At 39.0% G+C, this 19,970-nt stretch overlaps 1 protein-coding gene across 3 annotated transcripts in view; it reads right to left on the bottom strand.

Annotated features, from left to right (window-relative positions):
- Nucleotides 1-7,659: 7,659 nt before the first annotated feature.
- PPARG (peroxisome proliferator activated receptor gamma) overlaps nt 7,660-19,970 on the bottom strand; it is a 58,863-nt gene continuing 46,552 nt past the window's right edge. For 2 of the 3 annotated variants that reach the window (XM_054216072.1, XM_054216071.1), the window contains exons 6-7: nt 18,978-19,428; nt 7,660-11,665 (exon numbers count right to left, since the gene is read on the bottom strand). In XM_054216072.1, coding sequence (XP_054072047.1) covers nt 11,418-11,665; nt 18,978-19,428 — 699 coding nt within the window. In that variant the 3' untranslated portion in view covers nt 7,660-11,417. The remainder of the gene's footprint in view (nt 11,666-18,977; nt 19,429-19,970) is intronic. The other variant, XM_054216070.1, reaches the window with a different exon arrangement.

The following is a 19,970-nucleotide window of genomic DNA, read 5'->3' as shown; positions in this document are numbered from 1 at the left end:
GAGTAGAGCAGCATGTTTTCCTTGGTAAAGGTGCAATTTGGAGGCTGAGATTTTATCTTTGAAACCACATTTGAAAGACATATGAAAATGCTCAATAAAACATGTTGGATTCTTAATCCACTGAGCAATTACTCATTTCAAATTATAGCAGCAGCAGCAGCATTAAAACGCAGCTGGGGTAATTTCTAAGAAAATCAGAAGATATAATCATATGACAACATTCTTGTGCCCTGCAGTCCTAACATACACAAAGTGCCTACTGAGATTGAGGAGGTCTTGTGTGTCTAAGCATAGTGGAATAGCCTTCATTTTGAAAAAGTTCTTTACTGTGCAGCTATCAAAGTGAAATTTTGTTCTTCAGAATGTCAAGCAGAATGTACCCACTGTCAGTGATTTAAGACTTACCAGGCGTGCCAAGAATATATTAGCTTACTCTTGGCAGTGGGAATTGCATTTGTGTAACACCAAGCTTTAAAACCCTGTTAAGAAACATTGTCTGATCTGTAACATGGGACTCATTCATTTTGTTGTTGTTGTCATTTTACTGAAAAGAAAAAAAAAATGTGCGCAAGCCATTTTTCCAAAAATCTGTAGGGTACTTTGGAATGTCTTTTTTTAAAAAACAACAACAACAACAACAAAAAACCCAAACACCACAACAGATTGGGTAATAGCTCCATCTACTACTTATTTAAGGCTTATTTATAATGTAAAGGAGAATGTTTGTTGTAAGTGTCTCCTAGACACACTACTGTCCCTACACTATCTCACAATGTGAATTGCACAAGAATTTCAAAACCAGTGCCTAAAGTTAGGCTCTTAAATCTCTATTTAAGTATTCAGCGTCCAGTTGCTTGTTGCTCAGCACTTCTGAATACCAGACCTTGTATTCATTTGACTAAATGTAGATCCAAGAAATATCAAAGACGGGACAAGGAAAGGCTAGTGAGTTAAATCGCTCACCTGTAATGTGAGGGACACTGCCCTCCAGGTGAGTACTGTAACTTTCCGTGCGTGTTTATTCATGCAAAATAGAAGAGGTCCATCAGAAAAAAACTGGAAGAGAAACTGACTGCAGTGGCTAAGATACCTGCCAGAGCTGAGGAACACTGGATTCCAGTACTGTAGCTCAAGAAAAATAAGAGTCTGAACCTGGCTTTTCACAAGGGCTTTTCTTGATATAGTCATGGAAGTTTTAAACTGTCTCTTTTTTGTCCCAGTTGAGACTCGAAGCTCATTTTGTGCATTACATTTGTATTTGCTTTTGCAGAGGGGCACTCCTGTTTTCAGCCCCACTGCAATAATTTTTAAAAATCGTGATTATGCATTCACGCTCAGCGGGAAAACTGCCTGTAAGTTCTCAGTTCTCTCCCAATCAGAGCTGTTGGGGGGAAGGTTTGCTGCCTTATGGAACTGGCAAGATGCTCCTTCCCGAGGTGCCTTAAGGTTGCCATTGACCTCAGGATAGCTGCAGAAGGCAGGAACAGCTGGGTCTGCATAGCTCCCATCCCCTGGCACAATGGTTTCTGGGGAAGGAAATGCTATTATAATTTGTATCCTCAGCCCCTTGGCTCCTAACCAAACTACCATAACTCTGAGCAAGACAGGCACTCACACCCAGCAAGGGCACAGGCCGGATGCAGGGAACAGGAACTGGGGACAATGGGAAGAATCTGGGGTGCAGCAGCAGCCACAAGCTGTCCTCTAGTTTGCACTGAGAGTCAGCTCCTTGTGCAGCTACTTCTTTATGGAAAGATACGGACTAGCTAAGCCAGTCACACTCCTTTGTACGACAAAGTCTCCTCTCTCCCTCGTGTTTCAATAATGCCAACAACTGAATATTAATGTTCCTGCAAGTGGAGGTTGGTACATTCTTTCTGGTACAAAAGGAAATTTCTCAGTCACTGAAAATCAGTCAGGCTTCAGCCTAGCCCAGAGATGGCAGAGTGCTGGCAAGAGGTTCGCATTGTGCTTATTATTGAGTGTGGATGTATCGCTTCTAAGAGAGGAGTAATGGCACTGACAATCCATTTTCACTATTTTTAATGTCTAATTTCTTTTAAAAATACTTTGCATTTACTGTTCTTTGCAAACATCTTTTCTGCATATTTGGTACAGGTATCTGCAGTATTCCATTTAGGATCAAATCCTGCTGACTTTGGGTACTAACAGTACCCAGAGAGTACCCAAACTCCTCACTAACAGTGTAGCGGGGAGTACCATTTGTGAAAAATCTGTCTGTCTGCAGTGGGCTGTGGTGCAGTTTGGGAGGCATTGCACACAATACCAAAAAGCAACAGGGATATTAAAGAATGCTTCTGCCACAACTCAAGCTGAGATTTGCTCTCCAAACCTACCCTGTCCTGCTTGCGCAGTAAGTATTTCTTTATACGTGACTGAAGAGTGAGTGGTAATGGTCAAGGGCCTGAAACGCGTTATTACATTTCTTTCTCTGGAGGCCAATTCTACAAGTAGTCCTGGTTTGAAGGCAATTTCACTGGGGCTGTGCACTGACAGAAGCACTTTTGTGGAGAGAAACATAGTAGAACTGAGTAGAGACAGAAATATTTTAAAAAGTGTTATACCTGCCGTTCTTTTGTTTTGTCTCGTCTCCTTTTCTAGCAGACCCTTTCCAATACTCAGGAGAGTTGATCTGGATAGAAAATAGATGCAAAATGGGATGTGAGATAAGGAAACATCCAAACGAGACTGAAGATGTCATTGTACCAGTGTACACATACAACTGAATGTGCCCAGCCCTGAAGCATTGAAGCCAACTGGCATAGAACAGCCCATGTCCGTTCCACTAAACTCAAAATCTTGCCTGATTGAGAGCTGCCAGAATCGAAACCATGAGCACACAGGTCATGTCATATATAATACAAAAGTGATTTTTCTCTAAACATAATCAGCTACTACATTCTAGGCTTGATCCCAGATCTGGAGATTTTTCATTGGATTCATAAGGATTTCAGTCAAACTCTGTGTAACTTGGTTAATTACATTTCAGGCTTGGTATTAAATAATGTATATAGCTTTACTATGTACAAACGGAACTGCAGTGAAGAGTGAACATGTATGAAAGATTACCTATAAACATCATAAGCGGATACTTTACAGCCCATTGTTTCCTCCTCATAATATATGTATTAAGTTGTATAATCTCCAGTAATGACGATTTATTATGGCAGCAGAAAGTAGTACTTTAGATTGTACCTTGCAGGTAAGCACCTCACAATCTTCTACAAAGAACAAATTAAAGGCTATGCTTATGGGGATCCAAAAATAGCTTACATCAGAAAATACCCACTTTATGAGCACAGGATTTTTATTGCTGGGTGCCAAAAGTACCCTTTTCAGAACTTGGACTGTCTAAATAACTCCTACATATCACCCTCGCAACTCTCTCGTGTTTTCAAAATCCATTTTTTAGTATGATTTCATCCACTATGATTTCATTTTGGTGTAATGCCATTGCCTTTACGACATTATACCAGATCTGGATTACACTCGCAAGCAGACTTTGGACCTTTGCATCACAGTGGTAAATGCGATGCTCACGTCTTGTAGACTTCACCCAGAAAGGAAGGTAAAGAAATCCCAGTGACTTTGTTTTCCATTGTCTTTGTACATTTTATTTTTTCTCAATAACAGCTGAAAAATAAAAAAGATTCTAATTCACTAAGCATTTAATATGCTTTATTTTTAATAATGAACGACCACACTCCACACACACACACACACACACCCCCGTTTCTGATAGTCATTTGCAGTATCTTTTGCCACTGGACTGTAAGTACGAGCTTAATAATAAGATTCAGGGAATTTTATTCCATAAATTGGTCTTGCAAAGGCAAAGCTCCTTGAAAATCCATTTTTCGTTGAAGCTGGCTTTATTACCCTTGTTTACCTTTTATTGTAGAAATGCAGAGACTACAAATACCTAATGTTTGTACTTCAAACTGTGTATGCAGGGTCTGGATGCAGAAGAGCGTTCATAACATCGTATCGCGCATGTAAGGGCACAGCTACCACGTTGTTTGATTGCCTAGCAGTCTAGAATTGATCTGGCAAAAAACCCGCTCTTGTAAAATGTGGAAAAATGTGAAAACTAAAGAAAAAGGAAGTATAAAAGATGTGTAGAAGCGTTCAGCTAAATAGCTACTAGATCTTTTGATTGAAGTTCAGTTAAGAGATAGCAAGTATAACCTGGATTCAGACAGACTGTAACAAAACTGTTCTTTGCACATTGGGGTGGACTGTTGGATTGGGCGCATCAGAATCCACTTCTGATTGTGTGACTCTAATCATTCCTTTCCTTTCGATTTATTCCGTTTTGAGGCTAAACTGTGTGTGGAATTTTGTGAGCCAGTGTTCTTTCTGAAAGGATGTCCTCATACAAATGGGCCAAAATTGGAATTTCAAATTTGAACTGCTTTAAATTTCTGTGTGTGTCTGCACAAATGTTTGGAACTCGACATGTAGATTAGCCCCCATGGCTTTGGTTCTGGGATATATACATAAAAAGTTTCACAAGAACAGCTGATTTGTAGAGATGTCATTGAACAGCTCGTGATACCATCCTGTTACCAAATACAGACCCAAATCTTTTTCTTTGGTCTAGAACCCAAACCTTGTCCTTGCTATGAGAGCCACCTCCTTTGCTCAGCTGTGATTTTTTATTTAATACAACAGGAAGAAGAGAGAACTCCTTTGCCAGCAAGCAGATGTCCACCAAAAAGGTTTTACTGACTGATCAATTGCAAAATCCCTCACTGCAATCCTTTATAAAATAAGATGCCCTCTGTCCTTCCTCCCACCCCAAGCCTAGTTGCCAAAACTTACATACAAAATTATTACTGTAATGTTTTATAGTCACTGGGAAAAAAAATATCCATTTGGTCTTGCAGAATGATGTGAAATGAATCTCTGGCCTCAAAAGAAAAAAAAAAAAGTCTATTAAAAGTAGCTCTTTTTCCTCCCTCCTCCCTCTCCCAGGCCCCTTTTGCTCCCCTCCCCCAACAATAAAGGATGTTTTGGAACAGCCTTTTCAGGAAACATTTCCACAGCAAAATGCAGCATCATTTATAATATTTAAAGCTACATTTTTGTTGAGATGGCTTGGCAGGCTTTGCTTGCAAATCTGGCAGGATATGGCCAGCTGAGAGTTAGCACTAACAAACTGAGGATATGCTGACACAACAGAATGCTTTAATCATCATTGCAGCAAGCAGGACAAGATCTTCTCCGGCACTGCCAGCTCTTCCCAGTGTGAGAACCAATGGTGCTGCGTATTTCTCCTTCCCTCCCCTGCCTCTAGAGAGTACAGTTTTCCCTTGTTGTTTCCACTGAACTAAAAAAACCTTGTTGGGTAACAGCATATAATATAATGAGCAATGGATATTCCTCTTGGCCAATGCTGTTATGAAAATGCTGCCCATTTCCAGCACAATAAGGAAGCTTAATAATGAAAAAGAAAGTCCTTAAACAATATGTGTCTCAATAGAAGGGCTATTTTCATTTGCAGCTGAGGCTCTTTTTCTGCTTTACCATGCAGGCCCCTTTCTAAAGCAGAGCTGAAAGTTATATTCAGTTAGCAAATTGGTAATTAGAAACTTGTCCCACTTGAGAGTTAGGAACTGATTCTAGCTGTTCGCAAAAATCCATTGAAGTAAATCAATTTCACGTTTAAAAGGCGTCTCGAAGAAATTAACCCTGAAGATCTAAGAGTTACTGCCTTGAGTAAGGCTTGTCCAGGGTAAGACTTGCCTAGAGAATTCCCGCTGTATGATCTAGATAAGCTACAGTCTAGAGATTATGTGCTTGCAATAATTTAGCACAGGGTTTGATACATCAAACAATAAAGACCTGTGTTACGAAAAAGACTGTGAATTGAAGCAACCATTGCTATTTTGGGATCCTGTTTGTATAGACGCTGTTTACTGGCTTTGTTACACTAAAACTTCTTGCGAACATGAAGTCTCATAAGGCAATTGGCTGTCGCAAAGTATGAATGTAAAAACCTGTGAGAGGCGGGCTAAGGCGTCGGGCTGGGGCCCAGGCTGAGCGGTGGTTCTTGTCTGTGGATCCTCAGTAGGACAGCATGATATTCGCTGGCTGCTCCTTCCCTTTCTCTGCCTTGTCTTTGTGTGTAAGTCACTCGGAACAGTGCTGCTGTCTACAAGGCCAAGTGTAGCAGGACTCTAATCTCGTTCAGGAACTTTAGGTGCCCTGCATACAAATAAGTATGATTAGGACACATTTCCAAGATTATGTACTGCACCTGTTGGGAGGAAGAGCTGGTATCTTCGCAAGTGTGCAGCTTTTATACAGAACACCAAGGTCCAGAGACCCGGGTACACAAACAGGGATACTCTGCGTAGGCCTTGAAACGGAGTCTGCGTTTGCCAGGTCTGATGAAGGAGCAGACACAGTGAAACCGCACTAGCTCCGTATCCCGAGTTGCTGTTGCTCATACCCATCTCCGACCCAGCACTGAAACTTGAGGATACAGGATATATAGATCAACCAACAGCTCACGTACTGCGGAGAAATCCAGCTGAATTTGTATGGCTTGAAAGTAGGGGTGTGGCGAAAAAAGACTGATGAAATAGAGGGCCAGATGGCAATGCAGGTTGATCGGAAGCAAAAATACTTATATCTAAATAGTCTTTTTATACTGGAAAATGAGCGGTATATATTTTGAGGCAACTCTCAGAATGTGTATGCAAAAAGGTAACAAGTAGCAGTTATTTTTTACTGTCTAGAGTTCTTCCACCTACAGATTACTAGTAATGGTTTCTGGTTAGGAGCTATACTAGAAATGAGTGTTATGTGTGTCCTTGCTCTCTCTCTCTATATATATATACACACATATATATTATATTGCATCTGAAGTCTTGGAATCTTCTTACTTCCTTTTGTTGTTGGGTCAATCGTTGGCTACTGATTGTTTTCTTAAAGCCAGTGAGCAATATTTACGGAGTGCTGCTTCGCCACTCTAATTTTGTATCTATACCCTGCATATCAAAATGAAAAATCAGAAATTCAGAAGTTGCTTTTCCTACAGTTATCAATGTTTTCAGGGCTAGTTAGTGCTGATAAGTGTAAAAGTATGTTGTTGTATTCGTGTAGTTGGAGACACACCTATGCAGGTGATTTTTAACCACCGTAGTTGGAATGCGATTTAAGATGAGGCACACAAGTGTTTTCCGATGCTTGAATGAAAACCCAAAGCATTTGACGGGTGTCAGGTTGAGCCGTGCTTGTTTGCTGGGGCTTTTCTCCCACTCATTTTTGTTTTCCTCCTTCTAGAAGGCTCTAGCTGCAGCTTTGTATTGCTTATGTTTACAAAGTTTGATGTTACGTCTGTTTAAGGGAGAGAAATTACCTCGTATTTAAAAGACAAAGTCCCATTAAAATGCACTCAAATTCAAGACAGAGTTTACAATTGTAAATCAAATATTAAATCCTGATCCCCCAGGGCTTAGCTGCACCAGTGATGAATTGAAGGCCAGAGCGTGTATGCTAAGGTGAGAGGGGAGGGCAGGGTAGGTCTGTGGCACTTCTAAGGCTTTGTAACACAAGTGGTGACAACAATTATCAGGAAGTCCATTTTCTAGGCTTCAGTATTGTAGACTACTGAAGGGCTGCCTGTGTTAGGAAAAGATTATGTGGGAACACACAACTCAGCTGCTTCCTTTCATGTAGCGCTGAAAGGCAGTTAGTTACCTGCATTAGGAGGATAAACAGTTTTTCATTGCTGCTATGGAAACCGGGATTAAAATGGCCTCAGCTGCCTTTGCTGTAATAATGGTGATGCTGGAAATGGTTTTCTCTCATCTAAATTTTCATTCTAGGCCACTCACGGCAATATTTTCTATAGAAATGGTCACCAGTGAACTTTGTCTGAAGGTGGCCGTTTTCCTGTTTAAATAGAGCTTCTACAAGAAACATTTTGATGACTAGTTGGTGCTTGACAGGGTGAGGGAAAGAGGCAGATGGTTGCTGGACATGCGCAGGTACACCAAATTACGTTCTCTGGACATGATTTACCCCCAGTGCTTAAGAAGCAGATCACTGTAAAATACAAGACAGAAAAACAGCCCAGAAGTTTAAGAACCTATGGGAATGTACCAGTGTCCCACTCAGCACGTCGTCGCTGGAGATGTTACGCTGTAGTGAACAGATGACGGAGGAAGGACAGTAAAACTCCAGCAAAATGAAGTTCTTCAAAGGAAGGCATATACCAGCTGGCTGTTTCTATTTTTGAGCTGTTAAATGTTTTTAGTAGCACTGAAGATCAAAAAACAAATTGCTCACTTATGGCATGGCCCGTTCTAACCAAAACTCCAGAGAGTCTGAAAATATTACAACCTACTTATAAACTCCCATTAGCAAGTTTTTTGTTTTTAATAAATAAAGTCCCATAGAAACAGAAAGTATTTACAATTAGATCAAAATTCTGAATATAATTCACAAGAGAAAATGCTATTTTTTGAGAAAATGTTTTCATATCCTCATAACAGTCATTTGTTCTAAATTAGTACAGAGCAATTGTCCATTAAATGAACATTTTTCCCTTAAGACCTATTCTTGCAGAAAAGTATTTTAGGCAAAACTTCCTAACCATGATGTAACCATTTAGAATCAGAACATTTCTGTGATTAGTAATTCACATAAAAATTAACATTTTCCATGGCTTGAGGAAAATGTGATGAATAACTGTCAAAATGTAAGAGAAGACAGGACGTAGGGAGAACAATATATTTTATTAGAGCAGCTTATACAGTTGAAGAAAAGGAGAGGCTTTTGGGCATTCAGTCCCTTCATCCTAATAAAGGGTAACACCTGTTCCTGCAAAACTGTCTTCTCTTTTCTCCTTGGACCATTATGACTACGGTTACGCTACCACCCTCAAAATAAATGGATTGCGTATGTCCACGTTGGACTGAATGGCTTAAACGCTCTCACTGCTAAACTGCTACTTTTGAAAATATTACCGCTTGCAATAGAGTAGAATTAGGCCCTTGGAGTTCAAGTGCTTCTTGGGTACACAGAAGTTTTTCCTGTAACAAAGTCATGAGCTTAATTTCATTGTCAGTGCATCTCTTCCACTGTTCTTCTCAAATAGTTTTTAATAGTCCTTACATAAGAACATGCCCTAGAATTCTTCTTCATTTAAAACTAATTCTGAGCCCTCATTTGTAGTGAAGCCAATGTAAAATTGGATTGTATAAGAAATGCAGGCTCAGACTGATAGTTTTTGCTGTGTGTTGCTATTATAGGAATTCGGTGTTGGAGCTGTGGTCCCTCTCAGTGCCAGTTCATCTTTGATGTATCCTCCTACAGGAGGGGATGAACTCTGCAATTAAATAGAGGTTCTCCCACTAAGTGATAGATGGCAACATTTCAAATGGCCAGTGTCCAGTGGAAAACAACTTAAAACAAGGAGAGAATATTTTCTTCTGAATTGTAACGTGAACAAATTATGCATGCATGTAATTCCTGTCGGAATCCGATGCTCAGCTAGCACAACGTGCCTATCTTGAAATGTGCAGGAAACATGCAGCCTTGAGCATTAACATGCAATATTCCATTTGCTTTAGGGCAATCATTTCTAAGTTACCTGAAATGATCGCATTGCAAACTTAGTGAAGATCAAAGCCGTTCACTTCAGCCTCGTACTGACTTCGTCTCGGTGCAATTTAATCTGTGGGTTTTAAACCTCGAGGCTGAATGACACCATTCTCCAGACTTCCTGGAGGGCATAATGCTTACTACTGACCGTAGGCCCAGCGCTTATCTGAAATTAATAGTAGGAAACATTTTCAGGCGTAGAAGGCATGAGCTTAAGGATTTATTTTAGTATTTGCCTCTGTCAGCCTCTTTATTGCATAATTTGCACCAACTTAGATTTTCAAGGTCTATACTGGGGGTAAGGCCAATTTTTACTCCCTGAAAATCACATATATACTTACATTGCTCTTGGCCCACTTATATATCAGCACTGAACTTGTCTCACTAAGTTTAAGGCACACTTTTTGCTACATAAATAAAACGTGTACATGGTGAGGAAACTAAGGGTATTCAATTGAGGACCACTCCTTTCTTCAATACATACATCACAATTAGTGGCTTTTTTTTTCCAGTGTCCCCTCTTCTGGTGTGGATCACACCCGCTTGGCTTTGTCAGGGGCCACATTCACAAACGGTAAATGTGGGCAGGCGAAATGTGAACCTGAGGGAATCCCACATCAGTACTGAGAATGCCAAAAGAAGATAGTGTAAGTAAATTTACCTTCTGTTAAATTTATTCACTCTCCTATGCTTTGCTCCCAGTGGAAATCTTAGGTGACATTATAGGGTAACATATATAAGAAAATTAACAATCTTAACAGCAGTGAATATCTCAAAGCATTCTTGTTGCCAGCGATAAACAATGATAGCTCAAGCCAAACTAACATCGTAGGGCTTCCATTACAGGTTTACGTTTAAAAGAATGAATCCAAACCTTGCTTTTGTTTAGGGGGAGTCACGCTATTCCAGTTTTCCATAACATTTTTGACTGAATATATTGTTCAACCGCAGCTCATCAAATAATTTGGGAGGGTCTCAGGCCAAGCGGTTTGTACAAACCTATTCCACCGACAGACGGGAAGCTGCATCAGCCCTGGCTGCTGTTCACGTGCCTTGGAGCCGGGGGGGCAGCTCCGTGGAGCCACCACGCCGGCGGCTGCTCCACCTGCCTCCAAAACATTCTGCTTCCCAAGAGTGACGAGCAGTGCATATTCCTTAATTAATTAATTCTTGAAATGGCATCTAGTTTGGGGGTTTGCCCACCAATGATGGGCCTAATTCTTACACTAAGATCTCTTTACAGAGCTCTATGGCTGTAAAATTATGTCACGGTAGGCACACATATTGTCAGGCCTGACATTTCTAACTTCTGGCTTTTAAGCTCTCATAGGAAGTTACACTGATCTGTGATTCAATTTTATTGTTATTTTGCTGCTGCCTTGGGAGCACAAAATCAAACATGATACTTAAAACGTTTCCCTAGAAATGTTTAAGGAGAAAGTTTTTTATTTTTAAGTTGCAAATTTAACTGCATGCTTAACCAACTTCAGTGAAGCACCAATCATACTGGACAAGCAATTTTAAGAAATGAGATAGTTTAAAAAATTCATTCTGAAAATACTGCCAACAATTTCATGATATAGATATTTTTAATATTAAAAGTAAATTGTAAATGTGTCTTTATAAACAATATGCATAAAATAGATCTACTATACTAAGCTCTCTCTTTTTAAATGCTGTTTCACAGTAATTTCTTAGGTATGCAAAGTTTTCCCTCAAAGAAATAGTGCAATCTGAAGAACATACATTATGTCAGCGGATTAGAACTACTATGGTCATTAATATAAGTCTTTATAGATTTCTTGTAGGAGTGGATGAAGACTCATATCTGTCTCCGTTTTCTTTATTATTTGCAACAGCTGCACGTGTTCCGTTACAATCTGTCTGAGGTCCGTCATTTTCTGAAGCAACTTTGCAAACAGCTGTGATGATTCCGGATGATTCAGCTTTAGCTGGAGCTCCAAAGCTTGCAGCAGATTGTCTTGTATATCTTCAATGGGCTTCACATTTAACAAACCTGGGCGATCTAGGAAGAAAGATCGGGAGTTGTAAATTTATGAAGAATACGGAAACATTTATCTCAAGTATTATTTTCTTAAAGATTTCTCAGTATGTTAAGCATTTACATATGGCACTTACTGAGAACTCTTTGACAATTTTTCAGTGTATTTATTTGTAAAATTTTACTAGGATTTCCTCGAAGAAGTTTTAGAACTGGTCTTAGAAACAGCTCAAGCATTTGCATGGTGCAGATCCAGAGACAGGTTTATACAATGCATTTTGCACAGTAAACTGGCAGTGTTTACGGAAAGGAAGAGTGAGATATAGTTGGGGGATAAACAGTCTGTACCAGGTAACTCACTTTTGGAAAATCAACATATACTCAGATGGACTTGCATGTAGTTGCTACCATTAAAAATGTTTGCTGCTGAGGTGGACGCTACCCTACCAAAATAAAGGCATGAATTCAGCTTCTGCAGTCATACTGACCTGGGAGACTGAAAAATCACAGGTTCAGTTCTTCTCCACAGCCAAGTTCCGGTTGCTATGAAGAAGTCTCATGACAGCTTTTAGCACCAGCTCATCAGCTTGTGGCAGTGGAGGACTGCTAGATGTGGCTTGTGCAGAAAATGCCTTTTCTGGGCTCCTGCCAACAGAGCTCTCCTCCATACGGAGGAAGCTGCGATGGATGTTTACGACCAAAGCTGGCTGCATGCACTGCCACAGCTGCCAGAGTCCAGGCTTATCTTTGGCATATCTTATTCTTCATCAAGAAGCAAAAGCTTTCTTTTTTGACCATCACTATCTTTCATAATAATAGCTGTTCTGTTGTTTCTGTCTGTCCCCAAATACCTTCTTAAGTGGTTGCAATTATTATTTAGCGTAATTTGTAACATCTGCTTTCTAACTTGAGGTAATAAATTATTTAATTCTACAGCCATGAAAGTTAATAAAGTCACTTAACATTATTAAATACTCACATAAGATAATGACCACCAATAATTTGTTACTGCTAAACTACTGTATACTGGGTAATGCGTCCTGATTATCAGAATAGTCCATGAAAAATACAGTCAATAATTTAAATAACATTTGCTGTGTAGCTATGAAATGAATTTCATAGGTTGATCAACAAAAAGCAGTGCCTATAGCTAGCCTTAAATTACTTCCCTAAGGCAATATTTCATTTTCAGAAAGGACAAGAGGTTGATCTATATTAAAAATGTAAAAATAGGCTGTTATTTCCTATGATCTTAGTAACCTTTCCGTGCATCCAGTTCTACTAGCTCAGCTTGGCTTGTGTCGTGTACTAGAAAAAAGGCTGAGAGAAAACAAAGCTCTTTATAAATACATTGAGGTTTTACTTCACGGAGAAAAAGTTGCAGTGCAAACTAAAAGGCAGTTGGCATGAAAACAAATGAGTATACACAAGCCATGAATACATGTAGGTCACTGATTAGGACAGAGTAGTTAACTCTCAAAGAGGTGGGGTTTGGGATAGGTTTTCAGAAACGGGAGTAACGGCAAGATTGAATATGGAGCTTGATATTTGTTTGATGGTGGTTTTATGAAGTGACTACTTTCAGTTGTAGGTGGTGGGACTCAGGGACCCATTTGGCCACTCTTTCCATTTGGTATTTCATGCTAATAAACCGTTCTTATCTTGTAGAGGTCACTTATTTATACCAGTCAACAGACAATACCATAAAATATGGTTCAGAAAGTTTGTAAGTAAATATCTGCAAGTAGAAAATCGTCTCCAAACAAGCAACGCCTTCTTATAATTTCCTTTGGCTCTATTATCAAGTCATTTTTTAAAGATACTTAGAGAATTTTTGATAAATTGTAGATATTTATTTCTAGATTACCTAAATACATTTCACGTGCTGCAAAATTTAGCTGCTTTCTGTATATCTTTCAGAAACTTCCCAAATTTCAGAACTTCAAAGTTGTTAATGATTTTGGCTTTGGGTTGCGATAGCTTTAAATTTTACTTCTGTGTTGCAGATGAACTCTGAACTAGCTGGGTATGACTCAGTGTACAGTGATATAAAAAAATCAAAAAGCAGAAAGACTGTGGCCTTGATTTCCTCTGAGATTAATCTCCATTTGCCCCCTGCTTCTTTTATGGTGGGAATTTGTAGGGTGTGAGTTTTTCAGAAGCGAAACCCAATTCAAGCATTGTGCTCCCCAGCCCAACTTTGGAGTCCTGGCAGCAAACCCAGGAGATCAGTACTGAGACTGGAACTTACCAAGGAGCTCCCCAAATTTGGGTGCCCGAGGTCAATCCATGTTCAGCGAGACTTAAGCGCCTAAAATCCTTAAGCTCCTTTGAAAAACCCGGTCTAATGGCTTTATAATGACCCAGTGGAACTGGAGTCAGAAGAGATGACTATGACAAAAGCCTAGGAGATCGTAAGATGTTATTTTTAAATAAGCCGATTCAAGAGGAAGGAAAATTCCCATTGAAGGCAAGAGAGATTTTTCATGAATGAGAACTTCAGGGTATGGACATTATTTTTTGGGTGTTGACAGTTTGCTGTACTTTCTCAGTAAAAATTTCTTACAGAGGAAAATGCTGTTTCTGTTCCAAGAAACATATCTAATCAGAAAAAAAGAAATAAGAGGAAAAAGCTTTACCATACAGATATTATGGTACGTTTCAAGTTGTTAAGGTGCTCTTAAATATACATGCTCCAGACTCATTGGGTTACTGTAGCAAAATGTGTATTTTGTGCAGTAAGGAGCTCCAGGTAGATGTGGCTTGTGGAAAAAAATACGAAGGAAATGATCAACAGTACACTTTGAGAAAAATTTCGATAGAGAATAGGAAGAGACAGAATGGGAGTAAACTAGATGTGACACTGTGGTGGAGGCCTTTGGAGAGGCTAAGTAAGACAGAATCGCTGTCGGAAAGCTCACAGAGAAAACCACAAAGGGAACTGATGAGGGAAGTGAAAGACAAAAGCAAATGAGTTGTAGCAGGATATTCTTACGATACAACAAAATTGGGTTACAGGAGGCCGAAAGACAGAGTTGCAATGATTAAGGTGAGAGATGACTAAAAGCGAATTGGACACCTCTTTTAAACCTCCCTGATACAGAAGATTGTTAATTGAAGTTTAGCTTTTTATTGTGTTATTTGCGACCTGCCTTTTATCCATTCAGACTATGCCAAGAGAGTACCACATTTCTCTTTTTACTGTTTCTTTGCTGTATTCAGTTTTTCTTTAGGTTTTCATTCATTGTCATACGGCTGTTTCGTTTGGTTTGAAAATTCTGCAGGAAGCTGCTCTCAGTAAGAAAATGCTCGTAGTGACTGGGGAAAGCTAATAGCTCCTTAGTTTGGTGTGTCAACAGTATGACTTTGCATAAATTGTTGTTCTATACTATCTCAGGGGAAAATGTTTTGTTTGTTTATTTACTTACAGATTTGGATGCTTCTTTCATGTTCCTAACAATAATTACAGTTTTTTCCGTTCCTCACAAGTTGCCATCTGCATGCCTTTACCCATACCTTTATATTTTAATATCTTTGGTTACGTGCCTTTTGCATTTAAATACACATTCCAAAATCTTACTATGATAAAACATGCATAGATACGGCTGGCTGAACCACTGTGCTACTTTTTTTTTTGCTGAGGCAGATGTGACTCAGCAGTTTGAGGTTTTTCTCCTGAGACTGTCACATGGATGTATTGTAGTCGTCAGGATTTTGGTTCAAAGCGCACAGTGATTATCTGCAGGTCTTGGTCTGATTAAGAAGCATTTCTTTGTTCTAACAGGTTTGCTACAGCAGGATTTGTGTAGCAGTCAAATACGAACAATTTCTTGGTACTATTCAGCGATAAAACTTCAAATTTTGCTGATCTCAGATTGTAGCAAAATTATTGAGTATAGCGTTTAAACAAGCAGCGGTGGTTCACAGCTGAAACGTTACTGTAAAGAACACAGTCAGAAACTAGAAAAAGTGAATGGAGCAACATTTCTGAATTCAAATACTAGCCTGACTTCATGTCGGCTAACAGCTTCTGGGTCTCTACAGGTAAACCCCGCCACAGTGCCCAAACACCACTCTATCCTAAACACCACAGAAGATAATATACAAAAGTTCAGGTCCATCCAGTGTATGTAAACATGCTACCAAATTACCTCTTGAGCTTTTTCTCCATTTGACAACCACCTGCTTGAGTGAGTTTGCTGTTTATAAATGTAGATTATCCCAATAAGGCTTGGACTATCATCATTCCTGCCCAAACACAGACATCCCTCTTGTTCTTAAACCTTCTTCTTGTGACAGTCTTCATTTTCAGCTTAGGTATAGATAATAGTTTTGAAGATGCTTCAAGTTCTTTAACATGTATACCATGGTATTCACTAGTGGCTGAGGGTATGCCTTAGTGGCACAGAGAGAGACAACAGGGAGAAAGAATATCTCCTTGAAAAAAGTTTTCCAAATCTCATTTTACCAAAGCATATTTTTGAAAAAGTTACCCTAAGTAAAAGAATGTTGTAATGAGAGTTTGGCATTGCTGTTAACGGCATAAAGCATTTATTTTGTAAAAGCAAGGTAACATCCTACTGCTCACACACAGTCTCTCTGTCTCCTCAGCATTAAATTCAGAATACCAGAATTCATTTGCCATTTACAGTATTGTTTTAAAGTGCAATATACCAACATTAAGAACAACTCTTCAGCTTTGTAATAACGAGTTCAGAGTAAAATTGAGACAGAGCGAGGCTTCACTGAGCGGCTCAGAAACAGTAAATGACTGACTGTGGGAGTGGGAGGACTTTCATTTTGTTGCGATTACAGTTAATTTGCCAGCTTCTTATTACTGTTACATAGGTATTTTGCCTTTTCACGTATAACGCAAATGCAACTCTCTCGATATCAAGAGGCCGAACTGTTTTATAGGATTTCTGGCAAATGCCAAACACTTCACAATGAAAAGTTTTCTACATGCAATGTTCCAGCTGGAATTATCTTTCTCTTTCCCTTCTCTCTTCTTCTTTTTAGAGCTGCATAAGAGACAGCATCCATGGAGCCAGCAGAACTAACATAATTTTGCTAGGCAATGACAGATTCTCTTAGAATTAGAGCATTTGGCTGGGGTCTTTTTTTGTTTCACAAGCTGGTTTTCTTTTAAGACATTTGTACAAGGTTTTCTTAAAGTGACTTAAACATTACAGTATGCTAGTAAAGTCCTGGAGGTAATATGAGCTGGTTTTGAAATCCTATTTTAATTAAATCATCCTCGTTCAATATTCATATAGTTCTTACAGAAATTAAGTTCTGTAAGAACGTAGCTCTTACAGAAACAAGAGCATCTGAGACGTCTGAGAAATAGGATTTCAGTTCCATAGCGCATAAGATATTATAGCCCCACAGAATGCAGACAGTTCAAGATGTAGCATATCTGACTGTAAGTGCCATGATAAAAGCCACTCTCTAATTGGCAGCAAAGCTTAATTGTTTTCAAAATATAAACTCAGTTTTTACAAATAACTATCATGCTTTTTTTGGGAAAAAAAAAAAAGAGGTTCTGAATAAAACTAGTGAGAGACCTTGTTATCAAGAAATTAAAGGATTTTTCTAGAAAGGACTCGTTTATATTTATATGGACTTATGCATTTATATGGATTTGCTTCAGAGTTATTTAAGAAATATGAAAATTCAGGGAGTTCTTTACAGATCTCTGTTTACAGATTATTCTTAAAAAAAAGATGTGTTGATAAATGCGGTTCAGTGTAATCAATGTTTTTCTGTGAATCATTGTCCTCCTGAGATCTGAAATGTAAGATGAGTTACATCAGACCTGTTTCCTCTACTGTGAAGCAAACCTCACCGAAGCGTAGCAGACCTAGCTTTGCAGATTGCAAGTTCCCTTTTTTCAATTCGCAGTGGATTTTGAGAGGCCTGTTTCTCGTCTGTCAAATTTCATTCTATTGGAAAATGCAAAATATTGGCATATTTGGTGTAGCGCCCTAATAGGCTTGTATAATTTCTCCTCCCCCATCAAAGCCAACCAAAAATATGCCAGTAACATATTTCCCCTTTCTGAATTAATTCAGAGTCCTCGGGGATCATTGTGTTCAAAGGTTTGCACAAGAAAATGTCTTCTGGGAACGGTGCTTGTTTGAAGTGGATTTAGTTAGTCTAATAAACCATACTGTGATACCACATTTTTACTGAATGAAACACAACGCAAGAAGTAATCGTACGTGATTTTAAATGAAGCTATACGTAACAATGCGCTCTCAACAGAATGTTTAGTTTTCAGAACAATGGCACGCCGTTGTTGTGTTTGATTGCTTAAACGTAATTTAATAACAAAATCCTCTGCATTGCTCTGTGGAGGATCTGAATTCAGAACACTCAGCACATTCCTCCCAGAGATATCTGCAGTACCATTTTAAGCCAAAATACACACAAATCAGTTGGGTAAAATTTTCTTTGTGCGACATCACTAATTTGATTGTATTGGCCAAAGGAAAAGACCTTCAATCTGACCTGAAATGTATGTCTGATTTCTCAGTGTCTTGGTGGAAAGGTTTCTAAGTGAACTAAACCTGGGGAGCAGTCGCTAATTCACAAAACACAATAGCTACGCTGCACAATAACACCTCCTCATCAGATAGAACATACTGACTGTCTTCAAAAAAGCTGAAAATTCAGTGTCTTTTTTAATCAAGTGTTAGCATGCCTGTAGGCTCATACCTGGGCTTTCAGATTCATGCTTTGCTCAAAGCACGATGCATAAACATTAATACAAACAGAGCAGACACACAATGCCTATTCTTCTCAGGCATTAGGAGAGCACGTTTCCCTGAGAAATGCATTCTTTTCCCCCCCTTTCAAAGGCAAACAAAACCATGCATGAATGAACAAACGATAACAACAATAAAAAAAACCCACCATAAAATCCTGTAAGCCAAATGCCACATGTATTTTGAAATTGTTATGGAGTCAAAGCTGTTTGCGTACAATTAGCAAGCCGCACAATCTAATTGCAGGTTTAAAAAGTCCTCATGCAGAATTTTAACTTTTAGGAGCTCTTGCCAGTGAAATTCCACCCTTCCTGTTTTCAGAAAGATAATCCCGATTTTGTTTTCTAACTAAATGAACTGCTGATTCAGCAGGCATTTCCAGGTCCACCATTAATATCAGGTCATTTACATTTTCAGTTTCTGCTTGAAACTGAAAAAAAGGCAAACAACATCAAGAAAGCTGAAAACTAATAGAAAAACCTACGTGCTGAGCACTTTCTTGTTTGGACAGGAATTAAGTGTTCCAATTCTATTATATAAAATATATTAAATAAGACAGCGCTTACCTCCACTTAGTATAATGACAGCTATAAATATTGCCAGGTCACTGTCATCTAATTCCAGTGCATTGAACTTCACAGCAAACTCGAACTTGGGCTCCATAAAGTCACAAAAAGGTTTTCTCAGGCTCTTCAGAAACTCCCGTGTCATGAATCCTTGTCCATCAGATATAAGAACTCCATCTTTATTCATCAGAGAAGCCAGGAGAGTATATATGATCTCATGGACCCCGTATTTCAGGAGAGTTACTTGATCATTCAGGTCAAGATTCACGAAACCTGGAATGTTCTTGGCAAATTCTGTAATCTCCTGCACTGCCTCCACAGAGCGAAACTGACAGCGCTGGAAAATGCGAATCGCTACCTCTTTGTTCTCCTCCTGCAGCGGTGACACGTGCTTGCACTTGATCTGATCTTCTCCCATCATTAGAGAGTTCATGTCATAAATAACAAATGGCTAAAAAGAAAAGGGAAAGACAATTTACTTTCAAATGTCCTTTCTGTGCTCACTGGAGTCCTGAGAAACCGAAGTAACATACACAGATATAACTCATCAGAAAACACTTAGAAATCTATAAGGAATATATCAAGGGTAGTTGACCCAAAAGGGTTAAATCTTCAAAAACCTATTAAAGCAAATATCCTCACAATGTTGAAATGATTTACAGAGAGGACAAGTAGTTCCTAAGGACTTCTCACATGTTCCGTGAATCCACAATCTAAAAATAGGACTTTGGCTGACACTTTTTTTAATAATTAGGGGAGGGGAGTAAGGAACACTGTTTTCAAATATCCATGATTTTTGCCTTTTTTGTTTTGATTTCTTTTGTTTTACAGAAGTTCTGTAATACCAGAATTCAAATTTTGGAATGCTGATTAACAAAAGATTAAAACGTTACTCCTTTTACCCAAATTTTACTGGCTTCTGTAAAACAGAATCTAGCGTACAGTGACAAGTTTGCACTTCCGATGACATGACGTCTTTATTTGTAGAAAGAG

The sequence above is a fragment of the Rissa tridactyla genome, chromosome 10 (genome assembly GCF_028500815.1).
Source record: "Rissa tridactyla isolate bRisTri1 chromosome 10, bRisTri1.patW.cur.20221130, whole genome shotgun sequence".
NCBI lineage: Eukaryota > Metazoa > Chordata > Aves > Charadriiformes > Laridae > Rissa > Rissa tridactyla.
The sequence above is the reverse complement of the archived record's forward strand: the minus strand, read 5'-3'. Positions and strand labels throughout refer to the sequence as shown.